The following is a 21,064-nucleotide window of genomic DNA, read 5'->3' as shown; positions in this document are numbered from 1 at the left end:
ATCAGGCTTGTTGTATTTTTTTTTAAAAAAGCAGTTTGCATTTTTTTCTCAGTGCTGTGTTTACTTAGTAGCATGTACAACACTGATGTGAAAGGTGTGTTCAATCACACAATATTTGGTATAACAGTGCAGGAATGTGTGCTCTTTTACTGCTGATGCAAATATTTGAAATGATAATTGGTTAAATGAAGGAGCAACTAGCTCTGGTTAATTTCTTTAAGAATTTCTAGCACTAGATACAGTGGGCAGTACAACCCATGAATTTGTAATGAACTGTTCAAAATGTGTAAAGTCCCACACTTCTTGAATTATAAAATGCTATTAAATCTTTGCTTCAAACATGAAGAGCTGTTCTCTGCTTCTTCATTGCTGAGATAATTACCGTGTGGCTTTACAAAAACAAAGTTTATCGGATTGTTATGTTTTGGGACAGTCTCTTTAATTTGGAGTAAAATTGAGGTATAAAACGGTCATGTGACCATTTCTGAATTCTACCGAGAATAAACCTGGTTTGTTTGATTGTTAAGGATTAAAGGGGGCTTTAAGTTGTTTTACTGGGAAGCAGGTACAAAGTGTTCATACTTGTGAAATATGGCAAGGGCAGCCACGATGGCTGTGGGAGACTGTTCGAAGTCCCACAGGGAGGTGTTGGGATTCTCAAGTTGTGTACACAATTATATTTTACACTATATATTTGATTCCAAATGGGGTTTTAAGAAGATTACTAGTCAGCATTTTGACCTGGATGCAAGGCCGAAATGATTCTCATTGACTTGGAGATGGCCACTTAAGAGAGGTATACAAGATGCTAAAAGGTATGGATAAAGTAGACGTGGAGCTGATGCTTCCCCTGTGGGGCATTCTAGAACGAGAGGTCATAATCTTAGAATAAGTGGTAGCAAATTTAAAACCGATTTGAGGAGAAACTCTTCTCCAAAAGGGTTGTGCATCTGTGGAATTCGCTACCCCAGAGTGCGGTGGATGCAGGGACACTGAGTAAATTTAAGAAGGAGTTAGATAGATTTTTAACTGGTAATGGATTGAAGGGTTATGGAGAACGGGCAGGACGATGGAGTTGAGTACAGGATGGGATCAGCCATGATTAAGCTTAGGAGGCAAAATTGCCTACTCCTGCTACTAGGTCATGTGTTCTAGGGAAGAGATGCTCTGGCTGGTTTTGCAATCCAGCTCTTGGTCTGTAGCATTGTAGGTAGCAGATAAGGATCGTATCAGCCATGATAGAATGGCGGAGCAGACTCGATGGGCTGAATAGCCTCATTTTGCTCTTGTATGTTACGAACTTGTGAGCAGGCATAGAAAGCCATTGAAATATCGGCTTACGGGGCTTTGTGAAGATGTCTCTGAATCTCAGAGATAGGTCTACAAGAATCTGAGAGAGCAACAGCAGAAAGAGAGAGATAGCCAGTTGAACTATGCCCATGCCCGGTTTGAAGAGACCAGGGGCTGGATTTCCTATCGGCGGGATCCTCCGCTTCGCTGGCAGCGCACTCACACCAGCGGATTACCTGACAGCATGGGGGTGCCCACATTGGGAAACTCCATTGGCCAGCTGCTGGGATGGAGGATCCCATGCCGGCAGGGGCGCGCTGCACCAGAAAACTTGTGTGGCAGGACAGAGCATCCCTCCCCAAATATTTAACTTTACCGGACTGGAAGAAAATATCCACAGTCAGCAAAAGCTGATGCTAGTTCTTAATTGTTGGGTTAGAAATGGATATTCATGATTTACAAGCCACAAGTTGAGTGTGCTGGAATATTTTCCACTTTCCTGCAGGTCCAACAGCACTCTTAAACTTGACACCACCCAGGACAATGCAGCCCATTTGATCGGCACCCCATCCACTGCCATCAGTCCAAAGATGTGCAGGTTAGGTGGATTGGCCATGCTAAATTGCCCCTTAGTGTCTAAAAGGTTAGCTGAGGTTACTAGGTTACGGCGTCAGGATGGAGGCGTGGGCTTAAGTAGCTGCTCTTTCTAAGGGCCAGTGCAGACTCGATGGGCCAAATGGCCTCCTTCTGCACTGTGAATTCTATGATTCTATCAGCATTCACTCCCTGTACCACCATCGCACAGTAACAGCGATGTGCACCATCTACAAGATGTGTTTCAGTGATTTAGGCAGGCTCCTTTGACAGCATCTTCAAAATACGTGAATTTTCCCACTTTAAAAGACAAGTGTTGCAGATGCTTGAAACATCATGGCCTGCACGTCCCTTCCAAGCCCCACAGCATTCTCACTTGGAACTATATCACCGTTCTTTCAGTCCTGAAACTCCCTTTCTAATAACACTGTCAAGTGCACTTAGGCTTGCACTTAGGCTTGCACACCACATGGCTTGCAGCTGCTCATGAAAGTGGCTAACCACCACCTTCTTGAAGGCAATTGGGAATGTGCAAGGGATGCTGGCCTAGCCAGTATCACACACGCCAATGAAAGAATTTAAAAAAACAAACTCTTGAGGATTTAAACGAGGCAGCACGATTCACCTAGTTCAGCTAGAGAGGGAGATCTCCATGGTAAACCTCACCATGAAATTCAGTTCAAAAATTAGATTAGCCAGCTGAAAAGGGAAAAGGAAGCAAGTCATCAGGAGCTGAAAATAGCTTTGTAGTGCCTAGAGAATGAAGTGTCCACTTAAAGGAAACCATGGAAGGGAATTGTGATCATTTTAAAAGTTAAACGGTGAAACATTTGTGTAATTTAGAGTTTAAGTTGCCTACTGAAGTAGTGTTTAGTTAAAATTGTTTTTAGTTTGTTACAATAAAAGTGGTGAGGCTTGAAATCTTGTCAACTCTTCTAATTTGCCACTGGAAATTGGAATTAACTTTTTAAATGTTATTGGTCTCTACAGAGATTGTAACAGTGGGGTAGAGTGACACCATAGGCTGTACGTGTTCAATTGTGACTACTTGCATAGTTATTTACATTATTGGATACTCAGTTTACATTAACTCATCTGCTGCCTTGGTACTGGACTTGGAAAAACCCAAGGCTAGCACGATGGCACAGTGGTTAGCACTGCTGCCTCACAGTGCCAGGGACACAGGTTCAATTCCAACCTTGGGTAACTGTCTGCGTGGAGTTTGCACTTTTTCCCCGTGTCTGAGTGGGCTTCCTCCGGGTGCTCTGGTTTCCCCCCACAGTCCACCATTTGGTCATATCCTTATGGAGGGTAAAATCTGCCATACTTGCCTCATGTGTCCCTTTACAGCAATGTGGTTGACTCTGAAATGGACGAGCAAGCCTCTCAGTTGTATCAAACTCTAATGTCTCATAAGCAGTTGGGGAGTGGTAATTACTGCCGGCCTGGCCAGTGGTGCTCACATTCCAAGCACAATTTTTTTAAAAAAGTATAAATGCTAAAAATAGCCAGACTCAGATTGGCAGACTAGATGCCAGATATTGTTAACCGAATATAATATAGAACATAGAACGATACAGCGCAGTACAGGCCCTTCGGCCCACGATGTTGCACCAAAACAAAAGCCATCTAACCTACACTATGCCATTATCATCCATATGCTTATCCAATAAACTTTTAAATGCCCTCAATGTTGGCGAGTTCACTACTGTTGCCGGTAGGGCATTCCACGGCCTCACCACTCTTTGCGTAAAGAACCTACCTCTGACCTCTGTCCTATATCTATTACCCCTCAGTTTAAAGCTATGACCCCTCGTGCCAGCCATTTCCATCCGCGGGAGAAGGCTCTCACTGTCCACCCTATCTAACCCCCTGATCATTTTGTATGCCTCTTATTAAGTCTCCTCTTAACCTTCTTCTCTCCAACGAAAACAACCTCCAGTCCATCAGCCTTTCCTCATAAGATTTTCCCTCCATACCAGGCAACATCCTGGTAAATCTCCTCTGCACCCGCTCCAAAGCCTCCACGTCCTTCCTATAATGTGGTGACCAGAACTGTACACAATACTCCAAATGCGGCCGTACCAGAGTTCTGTACAGCTGCAACATGACCTCCCGACTCCGGAACTCAATCCCTCTACCAATAACGGCCAACACTCCATAGGCCTTCTTCACAACCCTATCAACCTGGGTGGCAACTTTCAGGGATCTATGTACATGGACACCTAGATCCCTCTGCTCATCCACACTTCCAAGAACTTTACCATTAGCCAAATATTCCGCATCCCTGTTATTTCTTCCAAAGTGAATCACCTCACACTTCTCTACATTAAACTCCATTTGCCACCTCTCAGCCCAGCTCTGCAGCTTATCTATGTCCCTCTGTAACCTGCTACATCCTTCCTTCCTCACTGTCGACAACACCACCGACTTTAGTGTCGTCTGCAAATTTACTCACCCACCCTTCTGCGCCTTCCTCTAGGTCATTGATAAAAATGACAAACAGCAACCGCCCCAGAACAGATCCTTGTGGTACGCCACTTGTAACTGAACTCCATTCTGAACATTTCCCATCAACCACCACCCTCTGTCTTCTTTCAGCTAGCCAATTTCTGATCCACATCTCTAAATCACCCTCAATCTCCAGCCTTCGTATTTTCTGCAATAGCCTACTGTGGGGAACCTTATCAAACGCTTTACTGAAATCCATATACACCACATCAACTGCTCTACCCTCGTCAACCCGTTCAGTCACCTTCTCAAAGAACTCGATAAGGTTTGTGAGGCATGACCTACCCTTTACAAAGCCATGCTGACTATCCCTGATCATATTATTCCTATCTAGATGATTATAAATCTTGTCTCTTATAATCCCCTCCAAGACTTTACCCACTACAGACGTGAGGCTCACTGGTCTATAGTTGCCGGGGTTGTCTCTGCTCCCCTTTTTGAACAAAGGGACCACATTTGCTATCCTCCAGTCCTCTGGCACTATTCCTGTAGCCAATGATGACATAAAAATCAAAGCCAAAGGCTCAGCAATCTCTTCCCTGGCCTCCCAGAGAATCCTAGGATAAATCCCATCAGGCCCCGGGGACTTATCTATTTTCAGCCTGTCCAGAATTGCCAACACCTCTTCCCTACGTACCTCAATGCCATCTATTCTAATAGCCTGGTTCTCAGCATTCTCCTCCACAACATTATCTTTTTCCTGAGTGAATATGGCTTTGATGACAGCTTAATTCTGGTCATAAGCTTGGAGTGCAATCTCTGTTCCAGAAGGTTTATATTACAGCATTGAAATGAGGTGAAATGAAAGTTGCCACAGGACTAGAGAATGATCTCCCCTTTGAGAGAGAGAGTTGACGAGTGGTGATTTAACTTGAGGGCCACCACATCTCAGGCGAGGGGCAAGGTTGAGAAGGCGGCACCTTCATGACTAACCTCAGTCGGTATGGGAATTAAACCCACGCTGTTGGTCTCACTCTGCATCATGAACCAGCTGTCCTGCCAACTGAGCTAACAGCATTACCAGCTCAAGCACTCTGTTATTTGAGGCAATCATATAGTATGAAAGAGTCAAAGTATAATGGTTATGTGACTGGACATAGAGTCCAAAATTCTGGAACTCCCTTCTTGACGGGTGCACATGCACCACATGGACTGCATGAAATCAAAAATACAGCTCACCACCAGCTTCTCCAGGGGAGTTAGGGATGAGCATCAAATCCTGGTCTTGCCAGTGATGTGCATGTCCAGCTTTGACAAAGAGTCATCGGACTCGAAACATTAGCTCTTTTCTCTCCCTACAGATGCTGCCAGGCCTGCTGAGATTTTCCAGCATTTTCTCTTTGCTAATCTACAATAATTATTTCCCTCCACCACTGATGCACAATCACAGCATGGTGTAACATGTACATGATGCACTGCAGCAGCTTATCAAGGCTGCTTACTTCCATCTTCCGAATCTGCGACTCATACCACCTAGAAGGACAAGGGCTTCAAATGCACGAGAAGACCACAACCTGCAAGTTCCCCTTCAATTCAGACAACATCCTGCATTGGAATTAAATCACTATCACAGTCACTGCTTGATTGATTGTCACCCCATCCATCCCTTAAACATTTACTTTGTTCATCAGCACACAGTGGCTCTCTTGTGTGTGCAGCAATTCACCAATTCTCCTTGCAACAGCACCTTCCAAATCCATGACCAGCGGAAGGGAACACTGCCATCTGCATGTCCCCGCCCTGACCTGGGGCTATATCTTCGCTCCTGTGCTGTCGCTGGGGCAAAATTCTGGAACTCCCTTCTTGACGGGTGCACATGCACCACATGGACTGCAGGGGAGTTGGGGATGAGCATCAAATCCTGGTCTTGCCAGTGATGTGCATGTCCCATGAAATAATTGTTTTAGCAGTAAGTAATAGAGACCAAGTTATTCTTCTCCCTGAGCCCCCCCCCCCCCCCCCCCGCCCCGCCCTCCACCCTAACCCCTAACTAAATGCAAAGCTATAGCCAAATGTTGATTTTCAAATTATAGGGAGCACCAATGAGTTTTTCAGTCTTCCACATTGATTTACAACTGCAAATTAGATAAATGATGTTTTTCTAAAGTAGCTGCTGTATGTTCCAGCTTTGGGGAAAAAGACAAATGAGCATGCAATATAGTTTGAAAGAAGTAAGGCTACTTTTTGTATTCTTTTGGTTCTTAACATATTTTTCTTATTTTTTCCAGACTGTTAAACAACAACCAAATTAGAAGAATTCCCAGGGGTGCATTTGAAGATCTGGAGAACTTAAAATATCTGTGAGTAAATCACTTCAGTGTTTGAATGTTGTAATGGTCAGTTGAACGGCTGTGGGATTTTGAGCAAATATGTGTTCAGTACTTGTTTCCTTTCTCTTTTGTCAAATCTCACTAATGCCTGCAATTAAAGAATCGAAGTGATTCAGGGTGATTGCTCAGAACTGCAATGTGGGACACTTGTATTTTAGAACCCATGCGTGCCTACCTAGTATGAAGATGCACAGGAAAGTTTACTTTCTATAGAAGTGAATGTGTGTATTTAACCTATTTGTATTTGTTGTTACCAGTGAGCATGACCATTCAAACACCCCCTCTTTGCATCTTTTGATTTGCAGCTATTGCTGGCAGAGAGGCTAGTCTGGGTTGAGTTGGCTTCTTGGCATTCTGTTTTTCTTCTGTGTGCAGATTCTCCTGAACACAATCGACTAAGACTGTTTTAGCGTGAGAAGTCAAATTTACTGAACGTTTTCTGTTGTTGCAAACAAAGAAGCAAAGAATTGCTTGTGAATTTACAGCGGCTTTTTACAAGGGTAAAATAAAGCTGCTGATTTGCTTTTTAAAAAATGATCCACAATTTGCTGCTAATCAGTTCACGCGTGGGTGCACAATTCAGCGGATTGCCAATGAAAATACTGTCTGGATGGCAAGCTTTTTTTAATCAGATGAAAAATATAGAAAAAAATGTGGACACATTATGCCACGGAACACCATATTAATCCTTACTTCTGAACTTTCAAATAAGTAACAAAGAGGGCCTCTTGATATATTTCATGCCAATTAGATGTTCTTTCCAAGGTTGCTTTAACCTCCAAAATGAAAGGTGGGAGTGAAAAAACTGAAGGAGAAAGTAAATAACATTAAATTTAAAATGGTAAAAACATGGTCGTGGAAAATAATTTGCTTAAAATTTTTTTTTAAAAAAGCACAAGTAAAATCTAAAATAAAAATGCAAAAGAAGTGTAGAAATCATCTGGGGTGAGCATGAGTGAAGGATGTACAATTTTAAATTCATGTTTGTTGGTTTTTGGTATATGGTAATCCAACATTAAGAATTGCAAGGCTTTATTAGTTATAGTAAGATTTACTAGCAGTGGTAAAGTTTATTGGGAGCTGCAGTGTTTATTCGTTATGAATTAAGAAAAATAAAATTAGCAAGGCAGGTGCTGTGTTGCAACTGCAAAATGTGGCATCTCCTGGATGCTTGTCTCAGGGCAAACATGCTTGTAGTAAGCATCTGCAGCTTGAGGAGCTTCAGCTCAAGAGTCACTGAAGTGGAGGTTGAGCTGCAGACACTGCGCCACATAGGGAGGGAGAAGGTTTCCTAGACATACTGTACCAAGAGACAGTCATACCACTTAGAGGATAAGGTATTCTGATTTGGTTAGTGGTCAGGAACAGGAGGGTGTGACTTGTGTGCGCAGCAGTTTGGAGACTCAGAAGGTAGAATTGGAGGAGCCTTAGCCGTTACATTTGTCCAGAAGGTTTGAGGTGCTTGAGACATCTGTGGATGTTATGGCCGCAGTGTGGGTGAGCAAATTGACAATGGCACCGTGGTATAGGAAGCTATTCAAGTGGCGAAAAGAAATAGGAATGTAGCAATAGAGGGTCAATGTAGTCAGATAGACACAGTTCTCTGCAGCTGAGAGCAAGAGGTCAGAATGTTGTATTGCCTGCCTGGTGCCAGGGCTCGGAACATCTTCTCTGTGCTGGAGACAAAATTACAGTGATGGGGTAAGATCTAGTGGTTATGGTCCATGTATGTACTTATGACATAGGTAGGACTAGGGAAGAGGCTCTGCATAGGGAATATAAGCAGATCGGGGCTAAATTAAAAAGCAGAACCTCACAGGTAATAATCTTTGGACATTATCTGAGCCACGAGCAAATTGGCATAGGGTAAATACGATTAGAGAGTCAAATGCTTGCATCAAAGATTGGTGTGGGACAAATGAGTTTCAATTTGTACTGGGGAAAGTGGGAGCCATACCATTGGGACAGTGTTCACCTGAACGAAGCTGGGACCTGTGTTCTGGCAAGTTGTGCAGCTAGGGTGGCAGAGAGAGCTTTAAACTAAATAAAGGGGGAGAAGGATCAATTGTGGGAAGATGTGATCAGTTAAAGAGAGAAGATGAAGCATAAGAGAAGTGATAATCGAGAGTGTGACAGGACAGGAAAGGACAGAACACACAAAACTTCAGCAGCTAAGAGCAGAGATTGCAAAAATGGTAAAAGAGACAGAATTAAAGGCTTTGTATCTGAATGCACACATCATTTACAATAAACCAGATGAATTGACATCTCTAATAGAAATAAATATGCATGATCTGATGGCCATTGCAGACATTATTGCAAGATGGCAAAGGCTTGGACTTGAATACATTTCAGATGGACAGAAAGCTAGGAAAGGGTGATGGGATAGCTCTGTTAATTGTGGATGACATTGGTACAATAGAGAGATGATCTCAGTTCTAAAGATTAAGATGCAGAATCAGTTTGGGTAGAGATAAGAAATAGTAACGGTAGGAAGTCATATGTGGGGTAGTTTATATGCCCCATTATGGTAATCAGGCTGTTAGATATACAGGAAGAAATAGTGAAGGCTTATGAGAAAGGTATGGTGATAATCATGTGTGATTTTAGTCTACAAATCAGATTTGGGCGACACCGTGGCACAGAGGTTTCGTACTGCTGCCTCACAGTGCCAGGTTCAATTCCGCCCTTGCATGACTATTGTGTGGAATTTTCACTTTCTCTCTGTGTCTGCGTGGGTTTCCACTTGGCGCTCCGGTTTCCTCCCACAGTCCTAAGACGTGCCGGTTAATTGGCCATGCTAAATTGCTCCCTAGTGGTGAAAAGGTTAGGTTGAGTTAGGGAGATAAGGTGGGGGTATCGGCCTCGGTTGGGTCTTCTTTCCAAGTGTTGGTGCAGACTCGATGGGCCGAATGGCTGTTGGGACTGTATAAATTCAACCTGGGAGATTAGTTCATCAGTGTTTTTGGGACAGTTTCTTAGAGCAGCATGTGCGAGAGTCAACCAGAGAGCAGGATATTCTAGATCTGGTAATGTGAAATGAGACCTCATACCTAATTACCTTAATGGCCTCACAGTAGATAGCAGTGATAATAACCTGTTTGAATTTTGTATTCCTTTTGAGGGAGAGAAAAGTAGGTCTAAGACTTAAATGTTTTGAATTTAAATAAGGACAATTATGAGGTTATGAAGACAGAGCTGGCTAAACTGAACTTTGAAATTAGGTAAAGGTAAAGTCAGTAAAGATGCAGCGGCAATCATTTAAGGAGATATTTCGTAATACGCAGCAAAGACTCTGAAGGAGAGAATCTATCTCCACTTGGAAAAGCAAGGTTTGATCAGGAACAGTCAGCATGGCTTTGTCAGAGAGAGGTCATGCCTAACAAACTTGAATGAATTTTTTGAGCATGTGACGAAGTGTGCAGATGAGGGTAGTGCAGTTGATGTAGTTCACATGGATTTCAGCAAAGCATTTGACAAGGTCTCGCATGGGAGACTTATAAAGAAGGCAAATGCACACGGGATAAAGGGTAACTTGATGAAAGGGTAACCAGGGGCTGGTTTAGCACACTGGGCTAAATAGCTGGCTTTTAAAGCAGACCAAGGCAGGCCAGCAGCACGGTTCAATTCCCGTACCAGCCTCCCCGAACAGGAGCCGGAATGTGGCGACTAGGGGCTTTTCACAGTAACTTAATTTGAAGCCTACTTGTGACAATAAGCGATTTTCATTTCATGAGGTGGATTCAAAATTGGCTTATCTGTAGGAGACAGGGTGATGACCAACAGCTGCATTAGTGTTTGGCCAGTGTCCAGTGATATACCACAGGGATCTGTGCTGGGTTCCCTCATGTTTGTCATTTATAAAAACAACATAGATGGCAATGTGGGAGGTAGGATCAATAAGTTTACGGATGACACAAAGATTGGCTGGGTGGTTAACAGTGAGGTTGAGTGTCTCGTGTTACAGGAAGATGGTCAAATGGGCAGAAAAGTGGCAGTGGAATTTAACTACTTTGGAAGGAGTAATGTGACAAGGAAGTATTCAATGAATGACCTGACACTGGGAAGTTCCGAGAACCAAAGGGAACTTAGCGTATTTGGCCATAAATCTCTGAAGGCAGAAGGTCAGGTTGAAAGGATGGTGAAAAAGGCATATGGAACACTTTATAAATTTAGGCATAGATTACAAAAGTAGAGAGGTCATGTTGGAGTTGTATAGAACTTTGGTGAGGCCACAGCTGGAGTACTGTGTGCAATTCTGGTCACCACATTATACGAAGGATGTAATTGCACTGGAAGGGGTGCAGAAGTGATTTAGAGTCATAGATGTTTAGAGCATGGAAACAGGCCCTTCAGCCCAGTTTGTCCATGGTGCCCAGTTTCTATCACTAAGCTAGTCCCACTTACCTGCATTTGGCTCATATCCCTCTATACCCACCCAGCCCATGTAACTGCCTAACTGTTTTTTAAAGGAAAATATTCTACCCGCCTCACCACTGCCTCTGGCAGCCTGTTTCAGATGCTCACCCTCTGAGTGAAAAAAATTCCCCTCTGGTTTCTTTTGTATCTCTCCCTTCTCACCTCTGACCTCTAGTTCGAGACTCCTCTACCTTTTGGAAAAGATGTTGACTATCGACCTCATCTATGCTCCTCATTATTTTATAGTCCTCTGTAAGATTACCTCTTAAGCTTCCTACGCTCCAGGGAAAAAAGTCCCAGCCTCTCCTTATAACTCCGAACGCAGTCCTGGCAGCATCCTCGTAAATCTCTTCTGCACTATTTCTAGTTTAACAATATCCTTCCTATAATAGGGTCACTAGAACTGAACACAGCATTCCATGTGTGGTCTTACCAATGTCTTGTACAATTTCAACAAGACGTCCCAACTCCGGTATTCAATACTCTGAACCATAAAACCTAGCATGCTGAATGCCTTCTTCACCACCCTATCCACCTGCAACTCCACCTCCACTTAGGAGCTATGAACCTGTACCCCTAGATCTCTTGGTTTTGTAACTCTCCCTAACTACCTACCATTAACGGATTAGGTCCTGCCCTGATTTGATCGACCAAAATGCTTCACGTCACATTTATCCAAATTAAACTCCATCGACCATTCATTGGCTCACTGGCCCAATTGGTCAAGATCCTGTTGCAATCTTATATAACCTTCTTCACGATCCACTATGACACCAATCTTGGTGTCATCTGCAAACTTATTAACTTACACCTACATTCTCATCCAAATATATATAACAAATAACAGTGGAACAGAAGAAGGAGGCATATGACGTACATAAGCAACTGGGATCAAGTGGATCCCTTGAAGAGTATAGAGATTGTCGAAATAGAGTTAAGAGGGAAATCAGGAGGGCAAAAAGGGGACATGAAATTGCTTTGGCAAATAATGCAAAGGAGAATTCAAAGAGATTCTACAGATACATAAAGGGGAAAAGAGTAACTAGGGACAGAGTAGGGCCTCTTAAGGATCAACAAGGACATCTATGTGCAGAGCCACAAGAGTTGGGTGAGATCCTGAATGAATATTTCTCATCGGTATTCACGGTGGAGAAAGGCATGGATGTTAGGAAACGAAGGGAAATAAATAGTGATGTCTTGAGAAGTGTGCATATTACAGAGGAGGAGGTGCTGGAAGTCTTAAAGCGCATCAAGGTAGATAAATCCCTGGGACCTGATGAAATGTATCCCAGGATGTTGTGGGAGGCTAGGGAGGAAATTGCGGGTCCCCTAACAGAGATATTTGAATCATCGGCAGCCACAGGTGAGGTGCCTGAAGATTGGAGAGTGGCGAATGTTGTACCCTTGTTTAAGAAGGGCAGCAGGGAAAAGCCTGGGAACTACAGACCGGTGAGCCTAACGTCTGTAGTAGGTAAGTTTCTAGAAGGTATTCTGAGAGACAGGATCTACAAGCATTTAGAGAGGCAAGGATTGATTCGGGGCAGTCAGCATGGCTTTGTGCGTGGAAAATCATGTCTCACAAATTTAATTGAGTTTTTTGAGGGGGTGACCAAGAAGGTAGATGAGGGCAGTGCAGTAGACGTTGTCTACATGGACTTTAGCAAAGCCTTTGACAAGGTACCGCGTGGTAGGTTGTTGCAGAAGGATAAAGTTCACGGGATCCAGGGTGAGGTTGCCAATTGGATTCAAAATTGGCTGGACGACAGAAGACAGAGGGTGGTTGTAGAGGGTTGTTTTTCAAACTGGAGGCCTGTGACCAGTGGTGTGTCTCAGGGATCGGTGCTGGGTCCACTGTTATTTGTGATTTATATTAATGATTTGGATGAGAATTTAGAAGGCATGGTTAGTAAGTTTGCAGATGACACCAAGAATTGTGGCATAGTGGATAGTGAAGAAGGTTAGAGCAGCTGGTTAGTCAGTTTCAGCGGGAGCATTGCGGAAGGAGGGTGCTGGGAGGTAAGTCAACCTTTAAAAGCACTTCTCTTTGCAGGGGCAGGCCAGTCGATTTCGGTGGCGTGAGAGCAGCTGGTTAGTCAGTTTCAGCGGGAGCATTGCGGAAGGAGGGTGCTGGGAGGTAAGTCAACCTTTAAAAGCACTTCTCTTTGCAGGGGCAGGCCAGTCGATTTCGGCGACGTGAGAGCAGCTGGTGAGTGGTGAGTCAGTTTCAGCAGGAGCTGAGACTTTTTCTCTTTTCTTTAAATTAGTTTTTTAGGCGGGATCAGGAAGTCGACCCGCGGACGTCTGGGAAGACCCTCACCAATAAATTCTGGTGGAGAGGAAACCCGAGACACTACACGTGTAGTGTCTCCCACCCGCCCTCCTCCTCTAACCTAATAATAAAACCCATTGGTCTGAGGTAAGTACCATATTTTTATTATATTATTATTATTTTTTATAAAAATTTAATTTAGTTGTTAGCTAGATCTTGGTAGAAAGTTAGAGGAATGGCAGGGAAGGGAGTACAATGTTCCTCCTGCAGGATGTTTGAGGTGAGGGATGCAGTTAGTGTCCCTGCTGATTTTACCTGCAGGAAGTGCTGCCATCTCCAGCTCCTCCAAGACCGAGTTAGGGAACTGGAGCTGGAGTTGGAAGAACTTCGGATCATTCGGGAGGCAGAAGGGGTCATAGATAGCAGCTTCAGGGAATTAGTTACACCAAAGATTGGAGATAGGTGGGTAACTGTAAGAGGGACTGGGAAAAAACAGTCAGTGCAGGGATCCCCTGCGGTCGTTCCCCTGAGAAACAAGTATACCGCTTTGGATACTTGTGGGGGGGACGACTTACCAGGGGTAAGCCATGGGTTACGGGCCTCTGGCACGGAGTCTGTCCCTGTTGCTCAGAAGGGAAGGGGGGAGAGGAGCAGAGCATTAGTAATTGGGGACTCTATAGTCAGGGGCACAGATAGGAGATTTTGTGGGAGCGTGAGAGACTCACGTTTGGTATGTTGCCTCCCAGGTGCAAGGGTACGTGATGTCTCGGATCGTGTTTTCCGGGTCCTTAGGGGGGAGGGGGAGCAGCCCCAAGTCGTGGTCCACATTGGCACCAACGACATAGGTAGGAAAGGGGACAAGGATGTCAGGCAGGCTTTCAGGGAGCTAGGATGGAAGCTCAGAACCAGAACAAACAGAGTTGTTATCTCTGGGTTGTTGCCCGTGCCACGTGATAGTGAGATGAGGAATAGGGAGAGAGAGCATTTAAACACGTGGCTACAGGGATGGTGCAGGCGGGAGGGTTTCAGATTTTTGGATAACTGGGGCTCTTTCTGGGGAAGGTGGGACCTCTACAGACAGGATGGTCTACATCTGAACCTGAGGGGCACAAATATCCTGGGGGGGAGATTTGTTAGTGCTCTTTGGGGGGGTTTAAACTAATGCAGCAGGGGCATGGGAACCTGGATTGTAGTTTTAGGGTAAGGGAGAATGAGAGTATAGAGGTCAGGAGCACAGATTTGACGTCGCAGGAGGGGGCCAGCGTTCAGGTAGGTGGTTTGAAGTGTGTCTACTTCAATGCCAGGAGTATACGAAACAAGGTAGGGGAACTGGCAGCGTGGGTTGGTACCTGGGACTTCGATGTTGTGGCCATTTCGGAGACATGGATAGAGCAGGGACAGGAATGGATGTTGCAGGTTCCGGGGTTTAGGTGTTTTAGTAAGCTCAGAGAAGGAGGCAAAAGAGGGGGAGGTGTGGCGCTGCTAGTCAAGAGCAGTATTACGGTGGCGGAGAGGATGCTAGATGGGGACTCTTCTTCCGAGGTAGTATTGGCTGAAGTTAGAAACAGGAAAGGAGAGGTCACCCTGTTGGGAGTTTTTTATAGGCCTCCTAATAGTTCTAGGGATGTAGAGGAAAGGATGGCGAAGATGATTCTGGATATGAGCGAAAGTAACAGGGTAGTTATTATGGGAGACTTTAACTTTCCAAATATTGACTGGAAAAGATATAGTTCGAGTACAATAGATGGGTCGTTTTTTGTACAGTGTGTGCAGGAGGGTTTCCTGAAACAATATGTTGACAGGCCAACAAGAGGCGAGGCCACGTTGGATTTGGTTTTGGGTAATGAACCAGGCCAGGTGTTGGATTTGGAGGTAGGAGAGCACTTTGGGGACAGTGACCACAATTCGGTGACGTTTACGTTAATGATGGAAAGGGATAAGTATACACCGCAGGGCAAGAGTTATAGCTGGGGGAAGGGCAATTATGATGCCATTAGACGTGACTTGGGGGGGATAAGGTGGAGAAGTAGGCTGCAAGTGTTGGGCACACTGGATAAGTGGGGCTTGTTCAAGGATCAGCTACTGCGTGTTCTTGATAAGTATGTACCGGTCAGACAGGGAGGAAGGCGTCGAGTGAGGGAACCGTGGTGTACCAGGGAAGTGGAATCTCTTGTTAAGAGGAAGAAGGAGGCCTATGTGAAGATGAAGTGTGAAGTTTCGGTTGGGGCGATGGATAGTTACAAGGTAGCGAGGAAGGATCTAAAGAGAGAGCTAAGACGAGCAAGGAGGGGACATGAGAAGTATTTGGCAGGAAGGATCAAGGAAAACCCAAAAGCTTTCTATAGGTATGTCAGGAATAAGCGAATGACTAGGGAAAGAGTAGGACCAGTCAAGGACAGGGATGGGAAATTGTGTGTGGAGTCTGAAGAGATAGGCGAGATACTAAATGAATATTTTTCGTCAGTATTCACTCAGGAAAAAGATAATGTTGTGGAGGAGAATGCTGAGCCCCAGGCTAATAGAATAGATGGCATTGAGGTACGTAGGGAAGAGGTGTTGGCAATTCTGGACAGGCTGAAAATAGATAAGTCCCCGGGACCTGATGGGATTTATCCTAGGATTCTATGGGAGGCCAGGGAAGAGATTGCTGGACCTTTGGCTTTGATTTTTATGTCATCATTGGCTACAGGAATAGTGCCAGAGGACTGGAGGACAGCAAATGTGGTCCCTTTGTTCAAAAAGGGGAGCAGAGACAACCCCGGCAACTATAGACCGGTGAGCCTCACGTCTGTAGTGGGTAAAGTCTTGGAGGGGATTATAAGGGACAAGATTTATAATCATCTAGATAGGAATGATATGATCAGGGATAGTCAGCATGGATTTGTGAAGGGTAGGTCATGCCTCACAAACCTTATTGAGTTCTTTGAGAAGGTGACTGAACAGGTAGACGAGGGTAGAGCAGTTGATGTGGTGTATATGGATTTCAGCAAAGCGTTTGATAAGGTTCCCCACGGTAGGCTATTGCAAAAAATACGGAGGCTGGGGATTAAGGGTGATTTAGAGATGTGGATCAGAAATTGGCTAGCTGAAAGAAGACAGAGAGTGGTGGTTGATGGGAAATGTTCAGAATGGAGTACAGTCACAAGTGGAGTACCACAAGGATCTGTTCTGGGGCCGTTGCTGTTTGTCATTTTTATCAATGACCTAGAGGAAGGCACAGAAGGGTGGGTGAGTAAATTTGCAGATGATACTAAAGTCGGTGGTGTTGTCGATAGTGTGGAAGGATGTAGCAGGTTACAGAGGGATATAGATAAGCTGCAGAGCTGGGCTGAGAGGTGGCAAATGGAGTTTAATGTAGAGAAGTGTGAGGTGATTCACTTTGGAAGGAATAACAGGAATGCGGAATATTTGGCTAATGGTAAAGTTCTTGAAAGTGTGGCTGAGCAGAGGGATCTAGGTGTCCATGTACATAGATCCCTGAAAGTTGCCACCCAGGTTGATAGGGTTGTGAAGAAGGCCTATGGAGTGTTGGCCTTTATTGGTAGAGGGATTGAGTTCCGGAGTCGGGAGGTCATGTTGCAGCTGTACAGAACTCTGGTCCGGCCGCATTTGGAGTATTGCGTACAGTTCTGGTCACCGCATTATAGGAAGGACGTGGAGGCTTTGGAGCGGGTGCAGAGGAGATTTACCAGGATGTTGCCTGGTATGGAGGGAAAATCTTATGAGGAAAGGCTGACGGACTTGAGGTTGTTTTCGTTGGAGAGAAGAAGGTTAAGAGGAGACTTAATAGAGGCATACAAAATGATCAGGGGGTTGGATAGGGTGGACAGTGAGAGCCTTCTCCCGCGGATGGATATGGCTGGCACGAGGGGACATAACTTTAAACTGAGGGGTAATAGATATAGGACAGAGGTCAGAGGCAGGTTCTTTACGCAAAGAGTAGTGAGGCCGTGGAATGCCCTACCTGCTACAGTAGTGAACTCGCCAACATTGAGGGCATTTAAAAGTTTATTGGATAAACATATGGATGATAATGGCATAGTGTAGGTTAGATGGCTTTTGTTTTCGGTGCAACATCGTGGGCCGAAGGGCCTGTACTGCGCTGTATTGTTCTATGTTCTATGTTCTATGTTCTATGTTATCTAGGATTGCAACGGGATCTTGATCAATTAGGCCAGTGGGCCGACGAATGGCAGATGGAGTTTAATTTAGATAAATGTGAGGTGATGCATTTTGGCAGATCGAATCAGGCCAGGACCTACTCAGTTAATGGTATGGCGTTGGGGAGAGTTATAGAACAAAGAGATCTAGGAGTACAGGTTCATAGCTCCTTGAAGGTGGAGTCGCAGGTGGCCAGGGTGGTGAAGAAGGCATTCGGCATGCTTGGTTTCATTGGTCAGAACATTGAATACAGGAGTTGGGACGTCTTGTTGAAGTTGTACAAGACATTGGTACGGCCACACTTGGAATACTGTGTGCAGTTCTGGTCACCCTATTATAGAAAGGATATTATTAACTAGAAAGAGTGCGGAAAAGATTTACTAGGATGTTGCCGGGACTTGATGGTTTGAGTTATAAGGAGAGGCTGGATAGACTGGGACTTTTTTCCCTGGAGCGTAGGAGGCTTAGGGGTGATCTTATAGAGGTCTATAAAATAATGAGGGGCATAGATAAGGTAGATAGTCAACATCTTTTCCCAAAGGTAGGGGACTCTAAAACTAGAGGGCATAGGTTTAAGGTGAGAGGGGAGAGATTCAGAAGGGCCCAGAGGGGCAATTTCTTCACTCAGAGGGTAGTGAGTGTCTGGAATGGGCTGCCAGAGGTAGTAATAGAGGCGGGTACAATTGTGTCTTTTAAAAAGCATTTAGATAGTTACATGGGTAAGATGGGTATAGAGGGTTATGGGCCAAGTGCGAGCAACTGGGACTAGCTTAACGGTAAAAACTGGACGGCATGGACTGGTTGGGCCGAAGGGCCTGTTTCCATGCTGTAAACTTCTATGATTCTATTCTATGACCCAGCACCGATCCCTGGGGCACACCGCTGATCACAGGCCTCCAGTTTGAAAAACAACCCTCCACAACCACCCTTTGGCTTCGGACGCCAAGCCAATTGTGTATCCAATTGGCTACCTCACCCTGGATTCCATGAGATTTAACCTTTGCAACAACCTACCATGGGGTACCTTGTCAAAGGCCTAGCTAAAGTCCATGTAGACAACGTCAACCGCGCTGCCCTAATGTACCTTCTTGGTTACCCCTTCAAAGAACTCAAATTTGTGATACATGACTTCCCCCCTTGCCTGTCCAAATGCCTGTAGATCCTGTCCCTCGGAATACCTTCCAACAATTTACCCACTACAGAAGTTAAGCTAATCGGTCTGTAGTTGCCAGGCTTATCCCTGCAGACCTTCTTAAACAAGGGCACAACATTTGCTACATTCCAATCTTCACGCACCTCTCCTGTGGCTGTCAGTGATTCAAATATCTCAGCTACGGGGCCGGCAATTTCCTCCCTAGCCTCCCACAATGTCCTGGGATACATTTCATCAGGTCCGGGAGATTTATTTATCTGATGCGCTTTACCAGGATGTTGCCAAGTTAAGCAGAGAGGTTGGATAAGCTTGGGTTTTCTTCACTGGAGCAAAGAAGATTGAGGGGCGACCTGATCGAGGTGTATAAAATTATGAGGGGGCATAGACCGGGTGGATAGGGAGCAGATGTTTCGCTTAGTTGAAGGGTCAGTTATAAGGGGACACAAGTTCAAGGTGAGGGGCAGGAGGTTTAGTGGGAATTTGAGGAGGAACTTTTTTATCCAGAGGGTGGCGACGGTCTGGAATACACTGCCTGGGACACTGGTAGAGGTGGGTTGCCTCACATGCTTTAAAAAGTACATTCGAGGCTATGGACCAAGTGCTGGCAAATGGGATTAGGTAGGCAGGACAGGTGTTTTTCAGGTGTTAGTGCAGACTCGATGGGCTGAAGGGCCTCTTCTGCACTATTATTCTGTGAAAGATGCATTCCAGTGAAAAAGAACGACTCTAGGGGAAGGACATATAATCTGTAGGTAACTAAGGAAGTTAAAGATGCCATCAAATTGAAAGAAAAAGCATACAATTGCACAAAGATTTATGGCAGGTTACAAAATAATCTTTATTGTCGCAAGTAGGCTTACATTAACACTGCAACGAAATTACTGTAAAAAATCCCCTTGTCGCTACATTCCGGTGCCTGTTCGGGTACACGGAGGGAGAATTCAGAATGTCCAAATAACCTAACAGCATGTCTTTCGGGGACTTGTGGGAGGAAACTGGAGCACAATCCACACATACACAGGGAGAACGTGCAGACTCGCACAGACAGTGACCCAAGCCTGGAATCGAACCTGGGACCCTGGTGCTGTGAAGCAACAGTACTGACCACTGTGCTACTGTGCCAGGTTAGAAAATTGTACAGAATATTTTTGGAAAGCAAAGAATGGCTTAAAATAAAGCATTAAGGAGAGAGGAATTGGAGTACAACACAAAACTGGTTAAAAATATCAAAACCATTAGTAAGAGTTTCTACAGGTATTTAAAAAGGAAAAGCGTCAGTTAAATGAACATTGGCCTCTACAGGGCGAGTCTGGGGAATTAACAATGAAAAATAAGGAAATGGCGGTGAATCAAACTGATAAGATTGCAGAACTTTGGTAGAGAGGGATCTTCGTGTCAAATGTACATGAATTGCAAAAAGTAAATAGGCAAGTACAATAAGTGATTAGGAAGGGAAATGGAATGCTGTTGTTAATTGCAAAGGAAAGGAATATAAATGGAGGCACTAGATAAAAGCAAACTACTGCAGATGCTGGAATCTGGAAAACGCCCAGGAACAACATCTCATCTTCCGTTTAGGCACACTACAATCGAGTCCACTTCTCCACCAAACCCAGTACTTCTCCCATCACGCATGGGACCTTCCCAAGCAATCGCAGGAGGTGTTACGCCTGCCCCTTTACCTCTTCCGTGCTTAACATCCCAGGCCCAAAACACTCACTCCAGGTTAAGCAGCGTTTCACTTGCATCTCTTCCAATTTGGTCTACTGCATTCGCTGCTCCCAATATTGTCTCTATACCGGAGAGACCAAATGCAGACTGGGTGATCGCTTTGCTGAGCATCTTCAGTCTGTGTGCATTCAGGACCGTAACCTTCCTGTTGCTTGCCATTTTAACAAAAGACCCTGCTCCCATGCCCACATGTCTGTTCTTGGCCTGCTGCAATGTCCCAGTGAAGCTCAATGCAAACTGGAGGGACAACATCTCATCTTCCGGTTAGGCATGGTACAGCCTTCCGGCCTGAGCATCGAATTCAACAACTTGTGATCAACTCTACCCCACCTCAACCCATTTGTTTTCATCCCATTTCATTTTAACTATCTTTTACCATTTCTTTCTTTCTTAATACATATTTAATTCCTCCCCCCCCTCCCCCCCCAATCATATCCACCTTTCCTTCACCTTTCTCCTTTTTGCTTCCCCTTTCCCCTCCACCACACCTACAGTTCACCCTCTGATGTTAGTTTCTCTGCTGTTTGTACTTTCACATCTTTTGTCCTCTCTGGGGACTGCCATTAGCATTCTTTCCCGTTGGTTTCTATGGCCATTAGCACCCGG

The 21,064-nt window shown here is 44.8% G+C and overlaps 1 protein-coding gene across 2 annotated transcripts in view; it reads left to right on the top strand.

The window, feature by feature from the left end:
* Positions 1–21,064, top strand: part of pxdn (peroxidasin) — a 331,411-nt gene that overhangs the window by 141,872 nt on the left and 168,475 nt on the right. For both annotated transcript variants that reach the window (XM_072498665.1, XM_072498666.1), the window contains exon 3: positions 6,624–6,695. In XM_072498665.1, the coding sequence (XP_072354766.1) occupies positions 6,624–6,695 (72 nt within the window). The remainder of the gene's footprint in view (positions 1–6,623; positions 6,696–21,064) is intronic.

Source organism: Scyliorhinus torazame, chromosome 4 (assembly GCF_047496885.1).
Source record: "Scyliorhinus torazame isolate Kashiwa2021f chromosome 4, sScyTor2.1, whole genome shotgun sequence".
NCBI classification, from domain to species: domain Eukaryota; kingdom Metazoa; phylum Chordata; class Chondrichthyes; order Carcharhiniformes; family Scyliorhinidae; genus Scyliorhinus; species Scyliorhinus torazame.
Note: the sequence above shows the minus strand (reverse complement) of the source record. Positions and strands in the feature narration are given on the sequence as shown.